The 25357-nt window shown below is 35.9% G+C and overlaps 3 protein-coding genes across 3 annotated transcripts; 2 read left to right on the top strand and 1 right to left on the bottom strand.

The window, feature by feature from the left end:
* The first annotated feature begins 1270 nt into the window (after window positions 1-1270).
* On the top strand, window positions 1271-2597 carry LOC129798963 (nucleoporin seh1). Its single transcript, XM_055842509.1, has 2 exons — window positions 1271-1468; window positions 1556-2597. Exons 1-2 carry the CDS (start codon window positions 1358-1360, stop codon window positions 2525-2527), a joined length of 1083 nt encoding a protein of 360 aa, XP_055698484.1. The 5' UTR covers window positions 1271-1357; the 3' UTR covers window positions 2528-2597.
* Window positions 2598-6734: 4137 nt separating this feature from the next.
* Window positions 6735-7374, top strand: LOC129798978 (ADP-ribosylation factor-like protein 16). Its single transcript, XM_055842533.1, has 2 exons — window positions 6735-6768; window positions 6833-7374. Exons 1-2 carry the CDS (start codon window positions 6735-6737, stop codon window positions 7372-7374), a joined length of 576 nt encoding a protein of 191 aa, XP_055698508.1.
* LOC129798954 (wolframin) lies at window positions 7366-23259 on the bottom strand. The gene is made up of 5 exons (XM_055842484.1): window positions 22869-23259; window positions 22481-22579; window positions 14840-16377; window positions 10407-10882; window positions 7366-7806 (listed from the first exon to the last, which is right to left on the bottom strand). Exons 1-5 carry the CDS (start codon window positions 22930-22932, stop codon window positions 7449-7451), a joined length of 2535 nt encoding a protein of 844 aa, XP_055698459.1. The 5' UTR covers window positions 22933-23259; the 3' UTR covers window positions 7366-7448.
* Between the last annotated feature and the right edge of the window lie 2098 nt (window positions 23260-25357).

A 25357-nucleotide genomic window follows, 5' to 3' on the forward strand; every position in this document is an offset into this window, starting at 1 on the left:
TATTAATTGATGATTTGGTATTTTTGAATACATAGGTAAATTTATATCGGATCTCCCAACATTTGATTTTGGTCAAAATAAGCCACAAGGCCTAAGACCTTAGTAAGGGGGGAAAAAAGCAATTTTTTGTGCCTAATGTGTTAAAAAAAACAAAGAAGCATAATCTTTACGAACAATATGCAATACTAAAAGCCTTAAAACACTCCCGGAAAGACGATAAAATGCATGAATCCGCACTTATCTGGACTGTCGAAGTCAACTTTCTTTAATAAATTATATGGAGGGTTTCGAGATTCCTTGGGACGAACTACGGTTCATCTTCATAAACAGGAAAATGACTTGGTAAGTTAAGTTCTTGAAATATACGGCAATGGGCGTCTTATTGAGGTGGATGAGCTGTCCAAAATTACAAGCAAGGTGTCCAAAATTACAGTCAAATTATGTCTACACTTTTATTCATTTTTGAACGTAATAAAATTAATTTCAGAAAAAGCAAAAATAATAAACTGCTTGTCAAGATTCCAATAAAACATTTGAAAAGGAATTACCATTGATGCTTATACGTAGCCTGTCCTAAATTACAAGTACTTCCCCTAAAAAATATCGCTCCTTGGAAATTACAAGGGGCCAACTAATTTTCGGCCATTTTTTAGGAGACAGCGTGAAAGATTCAACTTTGTGTAAATAAGTATCTCAATTTTTAATGACTGAAGAAAAACAATTTATTTCTTTTCTATTTGTATGAGCACTAATATAAACATCGAAACTTTAATATTTTTACCTTTCAAAACTTTCAAAATATGTTTTTTAATGAGTTAGCTCCTTGTCGTTTTAAATGATGTGCAAATTTTGCTGAAATTAGAATGACAAGGGATCAACTTGCTTGAGTTGGTCCCCTGTTTCACAAAAAAATTGAACGATAAATCTATTTTGTGCCCCTTGACTTCAAACAAAATTATGCAAGTTAATCAGATATATTAAAATTTTAAAAAACTTTTCTAAAAACGAAATTTAATGACTTAATATCATATGAAAATATATTAAATTGTCTTTCTAAGTGCATTAGAATCTCAAAATCGCCAAAAAGTGAGTTGACCCCCTGCAATTTCCAAGGAGCGATATGAAATTTTCCGTTTCCATCTGAATAAATGATTCCTAATTGAAAAATCAAGAATAAAAATGATGGCCATTACTTTTGCAAAAGTGCGATATGTCGATAAGATTTTAGCCAAGACACAAACTAAAAAGCTTCTACAAAATTCCGCTAGGGGCATCCAGTGTGTGATAACAAAATATTGACTTCTATTTGTGACGCGCCCGCGAATTTGTGAAAAACAAGGAAAACCCTGGAAAAATCATGCTGGAACCTAATACCATTAGAACAGAGCACAAGGATGTAATACATGATGTCGTCTACGATTATTATGGACAGAGGATGGCGACTTGTTCAAGCGACCAGACGGTTAAGGTAAGAAAGTGAGGTTATGATGCAATGTTTACCTTTGAAATTTTCACATTTTCCTCGATTTTCGTGACTTTTCTTGAACTCTTGCAGGTTTGGGATCAGAATGAGCAAGGAGTGTGGAGTGTTACAGCCAGCTGGAAGGCTCATTCGGGATCAGTTTGGCGATTGTCATGGGCACATCCTGAATTTGGTCAGGTACTGGCAACTTGCTCTTTTGACAGGACAGCTTCAGTGTGGGAGGAGACCATTGGAGAGAAATCCTCTCCCACCATGGCTCCAGTGAAGCGTTGGGTGCGTCGAACAAATCTTGTGGATTCCCGCACAAGTGTCACTGACGTGAAATTTGCTCCCAAAAGTCAGGGATTGCTCCTGGCCACATGCTCAGCTGACGGAGTCATCCGGATATATGAGGCTCCAGACATCATGAACCTCTCTCAGTGGACACTACAACACGAAATTGCCTGCAAACTCCCTCTGAGCTGTTTGTCCTGGAACCAATCAATGTTCCGTCTGCATTCCCCGATGATCGCTGCCGGAAGTGACGATGCAACTCAATCCACAGGCGGCAAAGTTTTCATCTATGAATCCAGCGAGAATGCGAGGAGATGGACAAAAGTTGAGACACTGACTCAGGTCACAGATCCCGTTCACGATATCGCCTTTGCGCCCAACGTCGGAAGAAGTTACCACATCCTCGCCGTGGCCAGCAAGGATGTCTACATCTTCAATCTCAAGCCCATTCTTGAGCCCACAGGCACCTCCAGGCTGGAAATCCAGTGCGCTGGTCAGTTTAATGATCACTACTGCACGGTCTGGAGAGTCACGTGGAACATCACTGGCACCATGTTGGCCACCACCGGAGACGATGGATGCATCCGGATGTGGAAGATGAATTATATGAAGAATTGGCGATGTGCTGGTAGTCTCAAATCAGACAGCGAAAGGAATCAGGACTGCGATACTCCTCCGCCAGTCGTTCAAGTCACCAACGGAGCCATTTCCCAGACAAAATACTACAAGAAGGGCACAATCACGCATCCCAGTCAGGTTCCGTGGCACTAAGAACGCTCAAATGAGGCAACAATTTCTATTTTCTCATGAAAGTCTAATAAATATAAATTTTTAATAAAAATTCTTTGCGTTTTTTATTGAAAAATTTAACGGTCCACTTTGATTTTCGATTGATTATGCAAAACGCGGATTTAGAACACTTTGCAAACTGGAAATTGCAAAGATTCCTTATCTAAAATCAAAAATGGATTTTTGAAGAGAAATAGTAAAGAATGGAAACACCAAGGGGTAGATAATTTTGTAAAAATTGTGCCATTTTTCTAATTTCGCACGGATTTGTCGATCTCGTGTGCCTATTTTCCGATTCGGCAGAATTTCACAGAATTTGAGAATTTGCGCAGAAATTCCATGAACATTCCGTAGAAGTCCCATTGAAATTCCGCAGAAATACTATGAAAGCTCCAAGGAAATTCTGAAGAACTTCCGTGTAGTTTCTGCGGAGCCTGCGGAGGTTCCGCTAGAATTCCCTAGAACTTCCGTGAAAATTTGTGAAAAACGTGTAAAATGGAAAAGAAAAAAATGCTCCCAAAAACAATGGACACTTTAGATCAATTTATTGCAGGTGAGATTCTTAACGTGAGAAAACTTGGATTGCAGATTGCATGCAAATTCGATTTAGAACTAAAGATGAGAAAGGGACTGATAATCCTAACCGGCTTATGTGGGTGAGATTCTTAATGTGAGCTAACTCGAAATGTACGCAAATTCAATTTAGAGCTGAAGTTGGGGTACGCCATTCAGTTATATTGGGGAATCAGTGGCGCAATAGGCAAGACTGTTGACTCTTGGGCGGATCGATTCCCTGGCTCGATTCACTGTTGTGAGTTCGAGTCCCGCCCGGTGCAAAGATCTGAATGTTTAGAAAAAGACATTTTCACTGTGATATAACGTAATAAAAAATGCACCGCCTCGCCCAACAACTCCGGGAGCATGGAAGAAGCATTCACCATACTACGGGAAGGCGCTCCTGGGCGGTCTACAATGGACTTCGCAGATTCTTCCAACATGGGATATAACGCATTGTAAAAATGATTACCTTGTAATAAATATCTCGATACGATTAATAATTCAGTTATATTGAATCAAATTCGTGAAATTATACAAATTTTGTATTTAAACCAAAATATCAAAGATTTGTATGGACTGGCAGAAAAGTGACATATGAGTGAAATGTAGACCAGAATGTCCTCTACAATTTTTCCGTAGAACATGATCCCATCCATTACTCAGAAGGCGAGACAAGCGCGGTTTTTTGTTTCTCAACTCGTTTTTTCGACCAGAGCGCCCCAAGTGTTCATTTGGTGAACTTCAACTATATCAAAGAATTGTTGTATTTTGCGGGACTTTCCATTTAAACGCCTATTTTAAGTGTCTTGGTGGAGTAGAGGCAGTCAAATTGGCATCTGAGTGATTTCAAAGCGTTATTATGGGAAAAATCAATTTTTTCACACTTAAACGGCAAAATCGGAGTGATAGCGTAGTCTGATCGGAAAATGATGTATGGACGAAATGTAGAGACAAGTGTGCTCTACAATTATGTCGAAGTAATCATCAAAATCGGTTCAGCGACAGTCGAGATAATTGAGGTTATGTGATATTGAAATTAGTTTCTCAACTGTGGCGCCCCTGGTGTTGGTCTCATGAAGTTCAAAAAATGTACTAGAAAATTGTAGCATTTGGTGAGATCTTTCGTTTAAGCCCTCACTCATCAAAATCGGTCACATAGAACCGGAGATATGATTTTTTGAATTTTGTGAACTTTGACCCCTCATATCTCCGGTTCTGTTTTAACCACAGCGCGCATACGCACCATTTTGGAAACGTCCTAGACTGGACTACAACATACTAAAATTTCATTAACTTGCACAATGCCGTTTTTGAGAAAAGTGACTTTGAATTTCGATGAATTTTGACGCTATCACAGCGCCACCTGTGGTGACTTTTTGAACTTCTATCTGAAAGTGCTCATCGAGACGAAACCAAAAAGGTAAAATTTAGTTCAAAATGTTAATTAGAACCGGAGATAGAAGCCGGTCAATATTCGAACTTTGACCCCTTATAGCTCGGGCCAGAGATTATCGATCGGCTTAATTATTTTTTCTTTGATAGGTATAATATGCGTCTACAACATACTAAAATTTGGGCCCGACGCACAATGGAATTTTTGAGTTATTTAATTTAGAAAATTAAAAAATCTTCTTTTTAATAAGAGCGCCCCTAGCGGTGGTTTTATGAACTTGTGATGTTAGAAGCGGAAGTGGCATATCATGAGAGCTTTCCAAAAAGCCTTCACTTTTTAAGTTCTGACAATTAGAACCGGAGTTATGGCCATTTTAAGAATTGTTTTTTGGACCCTTATAGCTCGGGTCAGGGGGGTCAGGGGACCTTAAGTTTGGTATTGATCGAAAGCTCTAAGAGGCAGCTATAACATACTAAAATTACAGCACGATCGATGCGATAAGGGCGAAGCTATTGAGAAACCGGAGAAACCAAAAAAATGGAGTAATAAAAATGGCAGAAGGCAGGGTTCAATGCACCATATTGCAATTTTCATCCGATAACCTTTGCCGATAACTGTAGGTCGATATCTCTACACGGACAGACGAACGGACGGACGACGGCCGAACGGACAGACGGACGAACGAACGAACGAACGAACGGACGGACGAACGGATGGATGGATGGATGGATGGATGGATGGACGGATGGACGGACGGACGGGAACGTTTTTTAGCCACCCATATATTCGTGATCGGGAAGTGGCGAAACACATTTTGGCAAAATTTGTGCCCGATCGGAGAACATGAGATTTTGTTAGGATTATAGTAAGTGAGATTGTTAAAAAATCCCACCTTAATAGGGGAGACTGGGCAAAAAGTCACAAATCGAAAAATTCAAAATTCAATATCTTCCAAGGTAAAAAAGATAGCGGCTCAAATTTTTCTCTATAGATAGCCTCCATAGACCTTCTTCAATGTCGTAAGTTTCTCAGAATTCGAATAAGGAATTTAGAAAATAAAAAAATATCGAAATTTTTAGCCCTATTTTTGAAATATTTTCCTTGCAGAAGATAACAATTATTACCTACTTATTTTCCAAAATTGATGCACTGGTGAATATTTTCTAAATAATTTGGTTTTTTTGAATATGAATCCGCTATCTATTTTAGAATTTCACAAAAGTTCTTTTTTCCAGAAATCCTTTTATTAAAAATGGCCACTTGGGGTAAAAAGTAACAAAAGGTATAGAGCAAAAACTAACAAAAAAGCGAAGCAATTTCTGATGTCTCACGGCGAAAAGAAACGTCATCATCATGTCTCGCCGCTTGTTGTTTGCATTGGTCAAAAGATTTGCAGTCTTTTGTGTGTTTTTTTTTCTAAAATAGCATAAAAACCGTTTTTCTCGTTTTCTCACTTTTCTCGCAGAGAAAATGGTGTTTTACAAAGCTGTAGATGAATAAATTTTCTATGAAAATATGTCCTCTACTCTGAAAAAAAATGGTTTGTTAAACGAACAAATGGATTTTGTTGAAATGTTGTCAAAAAGATGTTATTTGCCAATTTGACAAAACTTGTTCTTGCATATTATATGGAAAAACACCCTTTTGACAAACTTTTAACAAGATCCAGTTGGCCGCCGATTTGACAAAACTTTTCCATATTCTGTATGGAAGAACATACTTTTTACAAACTTGTCTTGTTAATTTGACAAAACATTTTTTCCACAGTAGGTTTTTTTTCAAATTTACGGAAGTCCGTAATGAAGCGAATCAAAATATGATAATACCCAATGTCTGATACTATTTGCCCCAGCATTTTTGAGAATTTTCACAAAATTACCTTTTAGAAATTGGCTCGAGAAGCGTATTTCCTTACAAAATAGAGCAAAATTACTTTCACAAAGTTGTAGAGAAGTAAATTTCCTATAAAACTGCGCTAAATAGAAATTTCTGAGGCGCTCGAGTAGCTTGTAAAAAATAAAATATCCGTTTTGTGACTTTTTGCCCGAGTCTCCCCTATACTTTTAATCTTAATTTAATAATGTTTTAATAAATAATGTTTGAATAATCTTAAATTTGCTTTAATGTTAATAACGGTCCAAAGAATTATGAATGGAAATGAATGAATTTGCAACAGTTTTTCAAAAAAACGTTCACTGAGGAGATATCGATTAAACTTAATTTGCAGAAGTCTCAAGAATGTCTCACATTTGTATCGGGCCAAAAGGATCTGGTAAATAGGAAAATTCTCCAAATTACATAAAAGACATAAATTGACTGTGAAGCCCTCCAAACAGGAAAAACGCATTTACTGCATTGCCTGAAGGAAGTGGATTCGATCAATGAGACCTCGCATTCGGTGTCAACAGTGGGCACAAATATTTTCACCGTAAAGAACCCCAATGTGAAGGATTTCGAGAGCAATAAGCAGAAATCTAAGCAAATGCTCAGTGTACAAATTCGCGAAATCGGAGGGACAATGGCACCAATTTGGCGAAGATACTTTGAGGATGTTACTCACGTGATTTACGTCGTGGACACTTCAAATCTCTGCCAGATTTCCGCTGCTGGCGTCCTCCTGTACACAATCCTCACGGAGCCTCGTCTCCAGACAGCTGAGATGCTTCTGGTGCTGACCAAGATGGACCTAGCCTATCGTCAGATGCGAAATGAAGCTCTGCTGATGCTTCAGCTCACGAAACTGCGAAAGGAACTGCGACAGAGAATCACAGTGGTTGAAACGAGTTCTGTGACAAAAAGTGGCCTCAATGATGTCCTGGATTGGCTCTTCTTGCACCCCAAAAAAACCACTCAATTGAAAGGGCCCCAGTCACACTAAAAATTTTTCAATTTCATTTATTCCTTTCTCTTCCCCCTCCAAATCCAGCATCTGTCCAGTTTGTTCTTGGGTGTTCACTTGAACGTCAGCAGAGGATTGAAGATGATATTGAGAACATATTTGCCACATTTGATGAAGCTCTGACTGAAGAATTCCCATTTGTTCTCACTGCCACTCACTTTAACATATGTCAACTCCTTGTCTGAACAACTCAAGCATCCCATCGCCTGCAAATCAATCCGAACTCCCTGACTCTGCCCAGTCTTCTTCCCAGTCTCACTGAACATCTTCAGCTCACCCACAAACCATATTCGATCGGACTGATTGAGGCGCACTGTGAAGTTTCCAAAATCATGCTCAGCCACCAGAGAAATCTCCGTTGGCGCCTTAAAAACTCCCGAACTCATGCGTACTGTTATTTGATAGTCATACCTAACGATTAAAAATAAATATTAAAAAAAAAACTTTTAAAAAACCTCTTTTATGTAATGAGAAATGCAGATGAAAATAGACAGGAAACAGTTTTCCTGTCGAACATTTTACGAATATTTACGAACAAATGACAAAATTTTGCGAAAATTTTTTGTGTGTTTACGAACATTTACGAACAAATGTTTGTAAAAGTACAAAAAATGTTCGTCAAATGATCATGTTACGAGCAATGTTTGTCAAAAAGTACAAACTTTTACGAACATGTTTGTGGGTTATACGATTCACGAGCATTTCGTAACTCCCCCATAGGAATTCACAAACATTTACGATCATTTTTACAAAGTATTTTTTTCTATTTTTGAGTATATTGGGTTTCTCGAATTTTGAAAACCAATTTGAACTAATTTTTGAGTTACTTAAATTAATTTTTGGATTTCTCGGATTTGATAAAGCAATTTTTCGGTTTCGCAAAGCATTTTTTGGCTTTATAGAATTATGAGAACAAATTGGAACTAAATTTGAGTTTCTTGGGTTTCGCGAATGAATTTTTGAGTTAGGGGAGACCGGGGAGGTTTGGGACAGGGGTAGTGTGGGACAAGGCGATTTTTTCATTATTTTTTTTTTAAATAAACGGGATTTGGCCACTACTCAATCGTAGGCAATATTAAGATGTATCTTGACTAAAAGAATGGATATCCTCAGTTTTATTGTTTTAATTCTATGAACATTTTTTTAAAAATTGATAAAAATCGTATATTTTGTCGTCTCAGTTTTCCTCTTTGTATTTTATATCAGCGATATATAATCAAAACTTTTTTATCTCATTAGGTAGCAGTGTAATCTGGGAACATATTTTTATAAAAGTTTCAGAGATTATACGCTCTCGTTTTTTCCTTAAAGGTTTTAAATACCAAAACTACACGTGGGGATGTTTGGGACACCTGAAAGGGGATGAATGGGACGTTGATTTTCGACAAGATTGTAGGTGGTATGCAATTGTTTATTGTGAAAATGAAGAGTAATGCCCAGTTTCTACTGGAAATCTCCCTCTTGTGCAAAGTTTATCAGTGGAGCAGATTTCTCTAACAACAGGGACAATTAAACCATCATTGTCTTGGGAATCAATAATTCCTTCTGAGAGGATATCCGATCATTGCCTAGTCTAGTTAAAAACTATTTTTTTCGAAAATTTCTCGAACAAGTTCTCCAGAAAAAGCAAGGCGAGAGCTAATTCAGAGAAATAATGAGAAAACAGGGTCAATGCAGTTGTCGTAAAATCAAACAGGAATCCATCAATGAGTTCAAAACTAAGAGTTGCAAGAAAATCTAGTCGCCTGAGGAATTTGATAATCATGATTGCAATATTTAGAATAAAAAAAAGAAAAGAAAGGTAGATGGAAAATAAGAAGAAAATACTTTAAATAATTGATTGACAATAAATGACTCTACTGTACAAATAAAATTGATATTAATTTCTAAGTGTAAATAAAAGATGAAACATTATTATTTCTTTCAGAAATATTTTTAATCTGGTATTTAAAATTAATTAACGTGTTCCAGTAATACAAATTATGCGAGAAAAAACGCGTCCCAAACATCCTCTTTTGCGTCCCATACTGTCCCACATCGGGGAGGTTTGGGACAAAGCGTCAAGTTAAATGTTTTATCTTCTCCAAGAAAACTCAGTTGTTTTCCAAGTTCTATCGAGTACTTTTTATAAAGTCAATACCCATAAGTATCCTATAGACCGCATAAAATTGTAATACACTATCGTGATTTTTTGGAATACTGTCTCAAAGTCAAAACATGAAAAAGTGTCCCAAATCTCCCCGGTCTCCCCTATACGATTCACGAGCTTTTTGCAACTCCCCCATAGGGATTCACAAACATTTACGAACATTTTTACAAAATATTTTTTTCTGTGTACGTGAAATCTAAAAATTTGTTTTAAAACCCAGGAAAACTTAAAAATGCTTCGCAAAACTTGAAAAAAAAAAATTATTTCTTGAATCCTAAAAAACTAGAAACTCGTCAATGAAAATGAGAATGAATCACCCCTTGGGCAAAATGCGATAAAACAGATATTTTAACTTTTTAAGAGGTTTTAAAAATCTTAAGAGATTTATAACCATCACGATCTTATAAGAAATGTGCTTTTTAAATTATTTTCCTAAAGTTATTTTCACGAGTCGAAAAAGTCCCTATTTTGGCAAAAGCAGAAAAATCGAATAAAAGACACGTAGACTTCTTATGTCACTTACAGTACAGAATTGATGCTAATCTTATTACAGCGAAGGGCCGTTTTTCATAAACAAAATTGCAATATAAAATTGCAATTTGAGTTATAATTTGTGAAAAATGTTTCAATCAGGCTTATAAATATTTCAATAAATAAGAAGAAGGTATTTAGGTACTCTGAATTAATTTTAATAGGCAAACTACAACATCGCACTGTCTAATTTTGCCCCTGAGTAATTGTCCCCCGGTTCCCCTACAATTTTACTGCAATATTGCATAGTGAAAAAAGGAAATTTAACGAGAAAATTGCAATTAAAAAGGTAAATAGATTTTATTATAAAAAAAGAAAATAATTTTCTTACCTGTTGAACTTTCCTAAATTGCATTTGGCATTGTTCTCAATGAACTCCTTCATGTCCTCGCAGTCCTCACTAGCTGCACATTTGACATTGGTCTCCTCTCCAAAGTAGCAGACGAGCATATCCCTGAGTATCTTTGGCTTAACGTACTTTAGCAGATTCTCCCGCGTATTCCAAATCCTGCTCAAATCCACCTCCTTCACAATCCCATCCCATTTTACCGTGACTCCATTGAGGGCACTGCAACGGATACGAGAATTCACTTTGCTCACATGTTCCCACGCCGGATTCTGGCAATAGCGATAGAAAACGTCCCAACTCATGCCGAAGGATCTCTCTGGGAAATCGTGTGAAGCCTCAATGGGAGCCAAAGTCTCAACCAATGGATTAAACAGAGATTCTTCATTTCCCGGAACAGCGATTTTAGTTGAGAGCAAGGGACTGATTTGGATCGCAATTACCGCAATGCAGATGGAGAACTGAGAAAGGAATATCAAATTTATCCTTTACAATTAAGTAAAGTGTGTCTAGGGCATAACTCTTCTCGGAACACTTGGGATAAAATCAGCTCGATACGCTTCTTTACTCCCAAAATTGAGAATTACACAGATTTCGCATTTTAATTATCATACCGTTCGAATTTAAAGAGAGAGTACACTAAGAAAAAAACATAAAAAGTTAAAATAACTCTAAGGCAGAGTTGAATTAACTCTACGAATATCGATGTAATTATTACTCTTTTTCGATGTAAAATTTCAGCTCGACTGAAGTATATGCTTAAGGGTTTTCGTTTTAAGAATATACTTCAGTCAAGAAGATTTTCGTGTGGCAAAGTTCATATAAAACATAAACTAGAAATATACCTTACAGTGTTTCATGAAGACATGTGCGTACTCATACGTGTTATTTCGCTCGGAACATAGGGAACTTGAGGTCAAAAAATATTACTAAAGAAAATGATATAATAATAAAAAAAACATAAAATTGTAAAATATATTCATTTTGAGATTTGAGTTATTTCAACTTAAAAAAAAAAGATTTTTCTTAACTCTTGAAACGAGTTATTTTAACTCTTAAAACGAGTTATTTTCAGTCTTAAAAAGAGTTATTTTTTACACACTTTTGTCATGTAAATCTTAAGATAAAAAAGTTGAAACAACTTCCGAATATTACACCTAAATAGAAGTAAAATCAACTCTAAAATATAGTTAATCGAAAATTACAACGAAAAAGAGTTAATTCAACATCGATTCGAGTAAGTTTTACTCGATTATTTTTCTGAGTGTAATTATTTTTCTTCAACGTGTTATACGGGTTTCAGACCTAAGGCTTAGCTATCTGGCTTAACTCCTCTAATTCCTTATCAAGCACGATTTTTTAAGAAATTATTGTTTATAATTGGATAGTAAGGGCAAATTATGCATTAGATTTTGAAAAATCATTGAAATTGCTTATTATTGAGATTTTTGAGACCTTCGGGAACTAGGCTAAACTTCTAGTCTGAAGCCGGTCTTACCGTTTTGGAGCTTAAACGGTAAGAGGTATCAACTCCCAATCAACGAGGATTCCTTCTAAAAAACACATTACCTAAAGACGTTTTTTTCCATTTTTCCCCACCACCCTCCAAACTCCTAAAGCCCCTAAAGCCATGTTTTTTCGGGTATTTTCCCGAAAACCGCTCCAGCAATTTCTTTTATTTTCGGATATGTTTAGAAGGCAGTCCACGCGAACATTTCAAAGTTAAACAACTTTGGAGGACTTAGTTCTCAACCGATTTACTCAAATTTCAAAAGGAAACAAAAAGGAACACGAAATTAATATTTCATGGACAAAAAACGTTGAAAAGACATTTCACGGAGAGCTCTGCGTAGCAAAATAGAGCAAAACACCTAAAAGCATGGCAAAACCCCGCTAAATGATAGATGACTAATATCCTCACTAAAGGGTAAAATGAGGTAATTTGGAATCATGTTTAATTTGGAACTTGAGAATTCCTACCAGTTTTTATTCCTTTAAAATTCCTACCAGTTCTTCCAATTTTTACCAAATGGCAAAAGGAAGAAAAAATAAAACAATGAAAATGTACTTTCGAATGTAAAGTCTTGTACTTCTTCCTGGTTAAACCATCTGAAACAGTGAAAAAATCTCAAAATGCCAAAATTGACATAGTTTTGAATTACCCCATCCTACCCCATTTTTATTTTTTATATTATTTTTCTGTTCCATAAAGTTTTCTTTATAGTTTTGTTATGAAATGCAGTTACAATTTTGTTAGAGTTTTCTTTTGGAACCGTTTTGATATGGTGGAATGTCTACAAATTTGAGTTGATTTCGTTTTATACAAATTTGTTCCTGAAATTTGAAACAGAATTTGTTGCACTCGGCTGTTTTGTTCCCACTGTCAGGAACAAATTGGTACATATTTTTTTATAACAATATTATTCCTACATCTGTAACATATTTGTTCCAAAAATTTTCGGTGTCCGTGGGAGATGTAATTTTTGGAACGAAATTGTTACTCATATTGAGAATCTTTTTGTTCTCATTGTCGGGAACAAATCCGTGTAAAAGATTTCGTCTTACAGTTAAGGTCTATACTTCAGTCGAGATGGATTTCGGTGACGAAAGTTCATAAGGAACATCAATAAGAATCAACTTAAGAGTGTTTTATATAAACGCGTGCATGACGAAATCATCTCGCCTCAGGGAATCTCGAATAAAAAAGTGAAGCCATGTAGCACGAAAATTGCCACAGATTTGGCGTCTTCCTCGCTTCGTTGGTGACGGGTAACTGAGTGTGAGAGAAGGGATACGATTTTATACTAGACGGTCTATTTTTTTTTTTTGGAACAAATTCGTTACTAATTTTGGGTATCTTTTTGTTCCTCCTAAAAGGTACAAATTTATTCCAGAAATTTTCAGTGTCCGTGGACGAGATACATTTTGGAACAAATTCGTTACTAATATTGGGTATCTTACCGGTTCTTAAATGATTTGAACAGATTCATAAATCACTCAAAAAATTACCCAAAATAGTATTAGAAATAATGAAATTGATTTTCGAACCAAAATTACTTATCGGTTCATAACCGGTTCATTACCAGTTCACAATCGATTTGAACCGATTTATAAATCACTCAAAACACTGCCCCGAATATATCTCAGAAGATATATAATTGAATTTGGAATAAAAATTAGTGAAACAAGTCCAGTTTAATCGAAAATTCCAAGACCTTCCTAAAGAGCCCAAACATGACCCCTTTGGTTTAATAAATGAGCTGTCCAGAGCCTTTTTAACTTTTGACCTTGAAAAACAGATTTTAGGAATGATTCAACAGTATTTTCGTATATGGAGAAATGCCCGCCTAGATGATCTCTAAAACATATCCAAAAATGAAAAAAAAACGCACGAGCAATCCCTAAAAACGGTTTGGAGGGAATAAGAATGGCTTAGGGAAAAATGAGAAATATGTTAGCGGTCCATGGGTTGATTTGGGGGGAGTGGGTCCCTCCAAAGTTACAAGTCATTATACCTGACCGTTCGGCCTCTAGAGCTGACGACAGCCAATTGACAGACGAACTAACTACGTAACGTCAAAAAACAGGAAACCTAAGTTTTCCAAGATTCTATCAACATACGATTCCTTAGAGGAGTCTAAAAATTATGGGTCCCGATCAAAATCCCGAAAGCTAAAATCCTGAAAGCCAAAATCCCGAACGCCAAAATCCCGAAAGCCAAAATTCTATGAATTCTTAAAAATGTCATAGCTATTCACACCATTGCACCCGCGTTTGCTGGAGGCAAAGGGAAATTTTCTCTGTCTTGGGAAATTATTCTACACATTATCCTCCATATAATTTCATCATTTTCAGGATTTCTAAGATTCAGGATTTTGGCCCTTTCTAGATTTCGACGTTCGGTATTTTGGCTTTCAGGATTTTGACATTCGGGATTTTGGATGCCTCCGAAAAATTATACATAACTCAAAAACGAGGGCTTATAAATGCGTTTGTAAAAGATCAAGAAAAAATAATCGTCAAGTGATCATGTTACGAAGAACGTTTGTGAAAATGTACAAACTTTCACGAACTTTTTAGTGGGTTATACGAATTACGAGCTTTTTCTAAGTCCGCAGTGGAAATTCACAAACATTTACGAAAAATTTTATGAAATATTTTTTTTCTGCGTAGTAAAAAGTCGAAATATGGTCACAGAAATACTTATTTTATCCAGGACGTAGTCCAAAATTGATTTAAAAAAAAAAACATTTAATTATGCCTGAAATGGCAAAATTGGCTAGCTCCTAATTTTAATTCGTTAAAAATATTTTACTATTTTTAAGCTCCAAAATTTTATGTTTAGCTACTTCCTAATTTGAAATTTCATTGAAGAAAATTATGCATCTTTTTCTGTATCAAAATTAAAAGCAACTCACCTGGAAGAAGGTCAAATATTTCTGCGTTGTTGGATTAGTGGCCAGGAAGCTGCATCCAATTAGGATTACAATGGCTACCAAAGCAATCACTGATAACTTGATAGTCGGCGTGGTGGTGATAAAAGAGTCCACAACTGTAAAAACAGGCAGCAGGAGGGTAGCCAAGCCGAAGAGAGGCAGAAAGAGAAAGACTCCTGCTAGTCCCAGAGTTGCTCTCACGAGTCCAAACATCGTGGAAAATTGTGAGCTGGAAATGCAGATCTGAAGCCAACTGAGAGTGACGCAGTGTGGAATCAGGAACTTGTAGATGCCCCTCCAATTTTCTCTGGCTGCAATCTGGATCAGCAGCACGGGAATAATGAGATACAGCAATGCCCGACAATTGAGGCAGAATTCAATGCCATTTCCAATGACGAATGATTGGAAGGAAGGAACTTGGAGATCGAGGAAACGCCAGCCAAGGTTCACAACACTGTCCATCTCATATGGATACTTGGCCAGGACATTGACTCCAAAGGAGATCAAAATGAGATAATCCGGGACGAAGGAAGAAGTTGAGGACATGAATGCAAACAGAGTGATGAAGACCAGAGCAAAGGAGACAACTGTCATCTCTGAATGAGGAATCCACTGGTCAGAGACAACAGGAGTCAGCATGAGATTTGTGATGAGAGCTCCAAAGAAGTACATGAAAGGCTTGAGATTGTTCCTCAGAAATTGTGCTTCTGTGTTTTCCGTGTCCAAATTTTCATCACCATACCGTAAAAACAGCCCGGACCATATCCGGAAATCCACATAATCATGCTTGGACTTGAGCACTTTGAAAGTAGCCACGATCATGAAGAAAATCGAGAGGTAATAGACAGCAGTGGGCAGAAACATGGTCAGGGAAACACTGTCACTGGAAAAAGTCAAGTAGACCAGGAGCAAAGCTGGAATTTTGATGTTATAGTCGCAGTCCGGAAGAGATGCCAGAAGTTTGATCAGGCGATAGTAGAGCAGTGTCCAGAAGAGAAATGGATGTACAATCGGCCGGTAGAGCAGAGGAACATGATCCAGTGAATGTGGATGAGGTTCAGACACCGTAAGCGCTCTGTTCATATTCGGCAAATGCCCATTGGAATACTGTCCAGCTGCTGAGATGAAATTGGCCTCTGTGAACACTTCCTCATCCCCACTCAACACCCGACGCCTGTACAGCTGCGGACTGGCCGAAATGCCATTCTCCAGGTTCTCCGGTGAACCCCGTCTTCGGCGATTCTTCTGGATTCGATAGATTTCACGCATTTTGCACTCAAGCTGAGCAGCTGTTATATATTCCTCCCCCTTGGATAGACACAGAAACACTTCCCTAGCAGCCTTTCGGGCTGCCCTCTCAGCTCGACTCATCGACAGACAAGCCTGAACTTCACATTCATTGGATGCACTGATACCACGACCAGTTCTATAGCATTCCTGCAACAGGGTCAGAGCTCCTTCGTGACCCTCTTTGGCGGCCCTCGTGAGCCAATAAACTCCCTTGTTCTCATTAGCTTCATCTAGTATTTACAATACATCCCTATTAGTCTTTGTAAAATTTCAATTACAATCCTAAAAGAGGCACTAAATTGCTCAAGCTAAACTTTCGAATTGGTGAATATCTTTAGGATTTTTTTTCTTATTTTAAATAAAATTGAGCCTTATCTTAGATTGAGAAGCTAAATTACATTACAATAAAACACAATTTAATTTAAAAATAAGAAAAAAATCCCAATTTCAAAGCCGTCCCAAATTCAAACGCGCCCCACTTCCCCTAATAATCAGTTTAGAATGATTTTTCCGAAATTATTTTACAAAAGAAAAGACATCTGTTATCTACAACGATCACAAAAATAAAAGACTCACATTTTAAATCAAAAAATCCTCTAGGGGACATTGGGGCAATTTCAAGCATGTATGGACTTTCAAAACCAAAAACTATGTCTTCTTTAAAATATTGGAATTCTGCACAATTATAGTAGTAAAATTTTACACATTTTTTACTGTGTGGTTTTATATCGTAATTAAAATACACCAAATATTCCCTGATAGCCAACTTCCGGACGGATTTTTTTGCAAGAATGAGGCCTTAGTTGTTTAGTGGATCATCAATAAATGAGAAAAGTAGCGGTGGTTGTGCAGCTTCGTACGGAAAGTGGAGTTCAAGTTTCAGGATTTTTTATTGAAAGCCAAACAACCTGAATCAATTATACCACTAGGGGAAAGTGCCCATGCTTGATACCATTGGAAACTTCGTAATGACTAAATTTTTCCTATGTTTCTCGACAAACGTGACTTCGCAATTTATTTTAAAAACTGGCCACTTTCCCATAGTTTTTGAAATATGGTTTCAATGTGTCACATATATGTTATATTACATAGAAAATTTAGTAATTACGAAGCTTCCAATGGTATCAAGCATGGGGACTTTCCCCTATGTTAAAAAAAAAAATTCTTACTTATTAGCTTGATAACTCAACCTTACAAAATTCCTGGAAATCCTTGGATTTTTCTCTATAGAAAAATGAAATTTTAGTGGCACTTTTTACGAAGCTTCCGTGGTTCACTCAGCTTCGTGCAACATTTTGCCCACCTATGCACACATCATTTTCATCGGAAACATTACACAGGATACAAAAATTTGCGCATGACTGCCTAGATGGAACTTTTTTCTGCATGTTTCCACCATTTGTAGGAGGTATCATGTGTTAAAAAATCAATTTTATGCTTGTTTTTCTAAGATATGTTTTGCGTGACATTCGGAAAACCATTTTTGCATTACATTCTGACAGTCAGTTAAGTGCTTGGTTAGTTACGATTCTCTCCTAATTACACCTACTGTAATCCTAGGATTTTCTCTAACACCTCCAATCGATCTGACATAACATGTTTTGAACATCACTCATTCTGAAAGTTACCAGTGACCAATTTAAAGTAAAACGTGGAAAATTCCGCTTGGAAACAAAACAAATATTTAACTTTTAGTTAAGAAGTTGTTTGAAAAATAGTCGTATTATTTGTAGATTTTAAAAATGGATATTTACAAATTAATTTCCAAAGTAAAACTTCCAAGTAAACTTTTCAAGGAAATTGTAAAAGACAGAATATATATATATATATATATATATATATTTTTTTTTTGGAAAAATTGCACTTGATACAAATTATGGAAACCACGAAAAGAATTATAAGAAAATCACACGAAATTATGCTTAAGTACAATATTTTTCTAATTATGAACATATCCGGATGAAGAACGCATAATGCTTCCGCTTTGGGCATATTCCAGGCGGCAATGTTCGCTTGCCAGTATATGTGTTAGTATAACTTTAGCAACTTTAGCATCAGTAGGCTGTCATACACGCTCAATCCCCTATTCATATTCAAAACGGCAATATTGCACAAGAAAGCAATGAATTAGATTTAAAGGTTTCAGATTTTAGTTTAAACCCTTTGGAGTACCCTTTGGAGTAATACCCTTTGTTACCCCTTTGTTTTACCCTTTGGAGTAATATTAAAAAGCTTGGTCTGCGACCGTCGGTATCATCCAGTGAGAGTAACTCATTTTCGGCTAACGAATTCTGCCAGTTTTTCTCATCCTGTGCTGCTGGTACTGTGATCTCTCCTTTTTTACCCCCCGCGCCCTGGGAGGGTTTTAGCTTCAGCTGCGTTTCCCATGATAACGTAGTTTTCGCTATCTCACGTGTCAAGTCGAATGCTATGGGGTGTGATGGCGTTTCTCTTCAATTCATCAAAATTCTTCTCCCGGTAATCCTTCCAGTGCTCACAGATATTTTTAATTATATAATTACAACTTCAAATTACCCTGATTCTTGGAAACGGGCTCTTGTAGTTCCTATTCCCAAAGTTACTAATCCCAAATCTCCTTCTGACTTCAGGCCCATCAGCCTTCTTCCTGTACTATCAAAGGCCTTTGAGTTTCTTCTTCATGAGCAGATCTCGCAATATTTAGATGAAAACAGGCTCCTCTGTGATTTCCAGTCAGGCTTTCGAAAGGGCCATAGTACTACGACTGCTCTTCTGAGAGTTACTCATGACATTGCGTCCTCGATAGATCGAAATCGCTTCGTGATTCTTGTTCTGCTGTACTTCACTAAGGCCTTTGATAGCCTTCCTCACAATCTCCTTTGCTATAAGTTATGTTCTCTTTTTAAGTTTTCTTCCTCTGCAGTGGCCCTTATTCAATCTTACTTCACTGGTAGGTCTCTTATCGTGAAGTATTGTGAGAATAGTTCCTCACCGTCTTTCTTAAATAAGGGCATTGGTCAAGGCTCAATACTTGGTCCACTGCTCTTCTCCCTCTTCATCAATGACCTACCCTCAGTATTACAGAATTGCTCTTTTCATCTTTACGCAGATGACCTTCAACTCTATGTTGAGGGTGAGCCCTCCAATTCCCTTCAGGCATTTCGACTTATGAATATTAATCTTTCCAGAATTGAGCACTGGGCTTTATCAAATGGGTTGATTTTGAATCCTAAAAAGTCTCAAGCTATTGTAATTTCTAAAAAAGGAGTTTCCCTTGATTTTTATCCATTGCACCTTTACGGTGAAATTATTCCTTTTTCTGATCAGGTCAAAAACCTGGGCATAATCTTCAATGCAACTCTCTCATGGTCTGATCAGGCCATCTCTATTTGCCGAAAGGTCAATTATTCTCTGTATACCCTCAGACGCTTCCGGGACATCACGCCCTATAACACTCGTTTGATCCTCGCGCGAGCGCTTCTTCTTCCTTTTTTTAATTACGGAGCAGAGCTATTTTTTGCGGCGGATAGTGACACAATTCGTCGCCTGACGGTTTCCTTTAATGATTGTGTCAGGTATATTTGCGGCATAAGTCGCCGAGATCACATTACTCCATATAGAAACGTTTTCATTGGATGTGATTTAACATCCCTTTTGAAAATGAGAACTGTACTTTTCCTGTTTCATCTGTTGATTTCTGAATGTCCCGAGTACCTGTCGAGTCTTCTGGTTAGGGGGGGCTCAGCCAGGGTTCGGGGACTGTTGGTGCCTAAAGTGAACGGTGAATGTCTTTACAGGACTCTGTTCGTTAAGGGCGTCACTTTTTTTAATAGTGTCCCGAATGACAAGCGCTCTTCTGCAGCTGCCATTCGAAACTTTTTTCAAGTTGAAGCCTGAGAAGCTTAGGAATTTTTCTTTACTTTTTTTCTTTACTTTTTTTATCTTTTTATTTGTACTTAAATTTAAACTTCTGAATTTATTAACTTCTTCTCTTTTTAATAATTTCTTTATCTCATTTTTTTTTCTTTTTTTTTCTTTCACAATTGTAAAAGGGTTGACCCTATTTTTGTGAATAAATAAATTATTATTATTATTATTATTATTATTATTATTATTATTATTATTATTAAATAAAAACACTTTTTTTGTTTAAAATAATGACAATACATGAGTAAATATAGAAATTTGGGGTTTATTTCTGAATTTAAAAAGTAAAATTTTATTTTATTTTCAATAAAATATCGAATGCTACGAGTACTACTTATTAGTGATTAAAAAGAACTGTCAAAATACAGTAGAGTCTCCTAAATTCGAACGCTCGGGGGGTATTTTTGACATTTCTCACCTCCCAAATTCGAACGATTTTTTCAAAACCAACGAAATTTATGTGAGATTAAATTGTACTTTGAATAAAATTCTCGTACTTTCTCGCAAGTTTTAGTGGTAACATACTTCTTTTTCATTTTATACGATAATAATGTATGTAAACATTCAGGAAGAAGCACATATATATGATTTTCATTCACCTAGATTACGAACTTTCTAACACAACCTCACAATTGACATTTTGAATCCAAACGGCGTTCGAATTTGAGAGATTCAGATTTGAGAGACTCTACTGTATTGGTCAGCCGGGTTAATTTCAAGGAAATTTTGGGAAATTTAGAAATATAAACAAAAGATAATTCTTTTAATCGGAGTGGGTGGTATCCATAAATAGCCGATTTAAAATGAATAAAAAATAACAATTTCATTCATATAGGACCCATTTTGCGAATCACTTCCAATTTTGCGGGCCACTCAAGTTTGAGCTTCTTGGAATTCCACTGCTTTCAATCAAATATTAGAACATTTATCATATTTATATCTATAAAATTGAACTCCCTTAAACGTTTTTTCTTGAAAACAATTCATTTTATAGGGATAATTGTTCATTTTTACTTAGAAAATCAAGTTTTCCAATATTCAATATTCGTTGATTTTGTTCGTATTTAAAAATTTCCCCACGCAGGTAACACAAAAATCATGGCGGATTCTCTAAGCTCATCCTTGCTTTACAGGGTTTTTTTTTGTTCCCCCCCCCCCCCCCCCCCCCCCCCCTTAAATCTCTTTGCTCAGGTCTTAGGCCATAGGCCTATTTTGAGCTGCTTTACAGGGTAATTTGCTTAAAGTCGAACACACCGAAGGCCGGTCTAGGCAAGACACGTACAAAATGAAATTGAGCTATTTCTTAAGACTGTCATCGGTAAAATTATAAACATTATTTTGTTTTTTAGTATTTTTGACTTGTGACATTTTGCCCCATGTTCCCTGCAAACTTTCTAAAGTCATATCGTCATTTGCATAGACCGTTGTTGTATTTGTATTTTTTTATTGTTCGATTTTACTGGCCTTTGTATTTATTAAATATGAGCAAGATTAGTATATTTTGAATCCGAGCTGAAAAGAACATTATTAAACTTCACAAACAATTTATTTTCAAAAATAAAATACCTATGCAGATACGACAAAGATCAATGCAAACAAAGATTGTAGAGTTTTATCAATAAGAAATATAAAATAAAAAAAACTATATACAAAAAAAGAAATAATAGAAATTAATAAGTTGATAGGGAAGACCGGAGCGATTTGACCATCAAATAATTTTTTGTCTGTCTATAGTTTATGAAAAACATATTGAATTAAATATTTCACTGAATAGAGAAGAACTTAATCACTCAAAATAAATACTAGTTTGTTTGATATACTTTCTATGGAAATTTATAACACTCCACTGTCTTATTCTAACCCTGACTAAACTGCCCCGGTCTCCCCTACTATAAATTGAATAAAAAGCACAATATAACAACCTATTGATACACCGATTCATATCTATTGCATTATGTATGCAAATTAGACAAATTTGTATCATTTATTTTGAGCAATTGAAATCTGAAGAATGACTGCATTGATAAAATTTTTAGTTACTTTACTTCTTCAATGAATTGGGCAAAAATATCCAGTCTTCCCGACAGAGGTAGAAATTTTGACAGCGTGTTGCTTTTTGATAATATTTTCCTTTATTCTTATTCCTGCTTTGAATTCTGGGTGGCAAATTGTATTCTTAGATAGATACACTATAAGAAGCTAATTCGACAATATGACCATTCTTATCGCCAATATTTCCAGTAAAGGGCCTAAATGGGGCTAAATCGAAAACTGATTTTAGAAGTGATTTGCGAGGAATTCAATTGGAGCATCAGATATCAGACAAGTACGGAAGACTTGGTTTGATTTGATTGCGTCCACTGTATATCGAAGCCATCCTAAAGATTCATCTTAAGCAATTTAGAGCCCATAAATTACAATTCTTACCAGAGTTCTCTGCCAGCAACTTTGTTGCCATGTCGTACTGGATCTCGGAACAGCCATCCTCAGCAATTTGGTACTTTAGGTTGTTGAGGGATTGTTTATCTGGGAAATGGAAAATTTAATAAATAAGTTCTGAGAACTTGAGACTAATTGATAAAGCCGGCAGAGCTTTCCGGGTTGTTCTTGAAAGATTTTACTGAAGTAACTGATTGAATTAAGGCTGAAGTTAGGGAAGAATTTTTGCTCTCTTGGTCTTTTAGAATAGAAATGGACTGGGTGAGAATTTTTATCTGAGATTAAGCAGTGAACAGCTGATAGAGCTGATAAAGGGTGAAAAAGATAAACTATCCTGACGACGTAGAAGATTCTATCAAGAGAACGATGCACTTACTTTCGAGATTCCATTTCTTCCTCGTTGATGATCTCTGTGGCTCATTTCTAGTCCAGTTGGCCATGACTAATTGCACACTTTTATGTGATGTAAGTGTGAAAATGGTGAAAATAATGGGAAATTTGACCTCCCGCAAGGAAATCCGTGAGACAACAACACACTCTGCACTCAGAACATAACCTCACAATGGCAAAACATCTAGAACTTGTAAAATTCAGTTCGTTTTAAGTAATTTTCACCACTTTTGGAAAGAGAAACATTCAGTAATTCAGTTTAAAAGGAGATATCACGAATAATTATGCAATTATTGCCAAATAAGTGCGAAAAATGCGAGCAACAAATTGCATTCACAAACACCAAAACAAAACCTCCTTGACAGCGGCATGCTCCGAAAACATTCCGGAAATTCAAATTTCAAACCAGAGAAGATCGTTGAAATAGGGGAAAGGCAGGAAGCAGGAAAGAGAGGAAATAAAAAAAAACTCCAAAAATATTTATTAGTTGTTATTTATTTTGTAAATTATTGACATAATATATTACACAATAAAATACTTTGCCAAAAAAAATTTACCTGATTTTGTAACCATTTTCGTTTTCAACTGTGGGATGAACTGGAAGTAATTGAAGTAAAAATTGTGTAAGATGATTTTGAAATCTGCACAAAAATTTAACAAAATAAACATAAGATATTTAAAAAGGATTAAAAAGAGGAAGGAATTACCAAGTGTTGTTTAAATTCACTTTACAGGATTACTTGTTTTCTCTGTATTAAAATTATAGGTTTTATTTGCTTGTTCATTTTCTTTTTAACATTTTTTTTACACTGCATTGAACATAAATTGGTTTGTTCAAAAGTTTTGATATTCGCCTTTTTTTCTTGAAATATTTTCATTGGTAAAAATTATAATCAATTGTCTGTAACATAAAAAAAATACATCACCTAATGTCTATCACAGTGCTTGCAAATTACAATTTTCTTTAACGCAATTGTTCTCATTTTTTCTTTCTTTTTTTTTCACTAATAAAAATCTTTCTAAGATGTGTTGCTACCGCAATAAATCATCGATTTTATTTTTGTCTCTAAAATTATGTTTTCACAATAATTTTCAATAGAACGCATTTATTTATATTTTTTTTTCTTTTTTTTAGGAAATAAGGTTTCTTTTTACCAATATTTTTAGTATTTTTAACATATTTACATTTTACCGTGATTTAAAAAAAAAATCATATTTTACAAGAAGATCGTAGCAACCGCTTAAAAAGAGTGAAATAAGCCCTGCCCATAAAATTAAACCACGCCCTCTTTTGTGATGAAACGTCTAGCAAACCACCTTTATAATTCTTAACCCATCAAGGATAAATCCTGTACAATTATGAGAATTGTCATTTGAGAACTTATTGACAATAACTTAAATGTGTTATCACACTTGCACATTAAAATTTTAATATGATTCACATTAATTGTCGCTGGTGAGAGTCCAAATGTGTAATTTGTGTGTTTGAATCATTTTATATTCAAAATTTGATCGATTTGTTGATAAAAAGGTAGACTTGGCCCGCAAAATTTGATATAAATTGATTTATAGCATTAATGCGAAAAATTAATGGGATTTTCTCTTTTTTTTTAATGTGAAAAATATTTATGCTTTAGGTAAATTTAAACTTATTTTTGCAGGCCAAGTCCACTTCTTTATCAATAAATAGAAAAACCCCAAATATTAAGTGATTCAGAGACACAAATAACATATTTGGACGCTTACAAGCGACAATTAATGTGAATCACATTAAAATTTTAATGTGCAAGTGTGATAACGCCGTAACTGAGTTAACTGATGATACAGTATACTCTTGCTAATTCGGCTCCTTTAAGATCGGACTACTTCTTAATTCGGGCAGCAGTTAAATTTGAAAAAAGTTTATCGACATTTTTCAAGTTTTCGAATGAAGCAAATATGGTCAAATTTGCCAAGTTTTGTCTTAGTTATGATGTGATTTTGCATTACTAAGGAGTTTTCATGAAATTTACCATAAATATGAGTATGTAAACTTAATATCAATATACATACGAACAAAAAATCGTTGCATTTCAAACAATTTGACGCCCGAATTTCTCTCTAATTCGGGTGACATTTCGGTCCCAAATTCCCGAATTTGAGAGAGTCTACTGTAGAACTAGATCTTGTGACTTTCAAATGATTTGTATTGCGTAAATTTTAATGATACACGCTACCATGAATGGCACTGATCACTTCCCATGTTCAGCTGATCGGTATTGATCAGTCTTCGTAATTAGCTGACCGTTATCGGCTTCTCGATACTGATCAATTACCATCGCAGCCGAAGACGCAGATTAGTCTTCGATATCGTCTATTCGACGCCGGTAAATCTCCAACATTGACTGATCAGCGCAGATCAGTCTTCATGATCAGCTGAGCAGCGACGTCGAAAAATTTGCACAAAACGGCTGATCGACCCTGATCAGTCTCCAT

Source organism: Phlebotomus papatasi, chromosome 1 (genome assembly GCF_024763615.1).
Source record: "Phlebotomus papatasi isolate M1 chromosome 1, Ppap_2.1, whole genome shotgun sequence".
In the NCBI taxonomy this organism is placed as follows: domain Eukaryota; kingdom Metazoa; phylum Arthropoda; class Insecta; order Diptera; family Psychodidae; genus Phlebotomus; species Phlebotomus papatasi.

Bases quoted from the DNA above. Each gene is read 5' to 3' on its own strand.
- LOC129798963 (XM_055842509.1), top strand. From the start codon at position 1,358: ATGCTGGAACCTAATACCATTAGAACAGAGCACAAGGATGTAATACAT. The intron at 1,469-1,555 runs GTAAGAAAGTGA...GAACTCTTGCAG, and splicing joins CAAGCGACCAGACGGTTAAG to GTTTGGGATCAGAATGAGCA.
- LOC129798978 (XM_055842533.1), top strand. From the start codon at position 6,735: ATGTCTCACATTTGTATCGGGCCAAAAGGATCTG. The intron at 6,769-6,832 runs GTAAATAGGAAA...CCCTCCAAACAG, and splicing joins TATCGGGCCAAAAGGATCTG to GAAAAACGCATTTACTGCAT.
- LOC129798954 (XM_055842484.1), bottom strand. From the start codon at position 22,932: ATGGCCAACTGGACTAGAAATGAGCCACAGAGATCATCAACGAGGAAG. The intron at 16,378-22,480 runs GTAAGAATTGTA...TGTAAATACTAG, and splicing joins GTTGCTGGCAGAGAACTCTG to ATGAAGCTAATGAGAACAAG. The intron at 10,883-14,839 runs GTGAGTTGCTTT...TTCCTTTCTCAG, and splicing joins AATATTTGACCTTCTTCCAG to TTCTCCATCTGCATTGCGGT.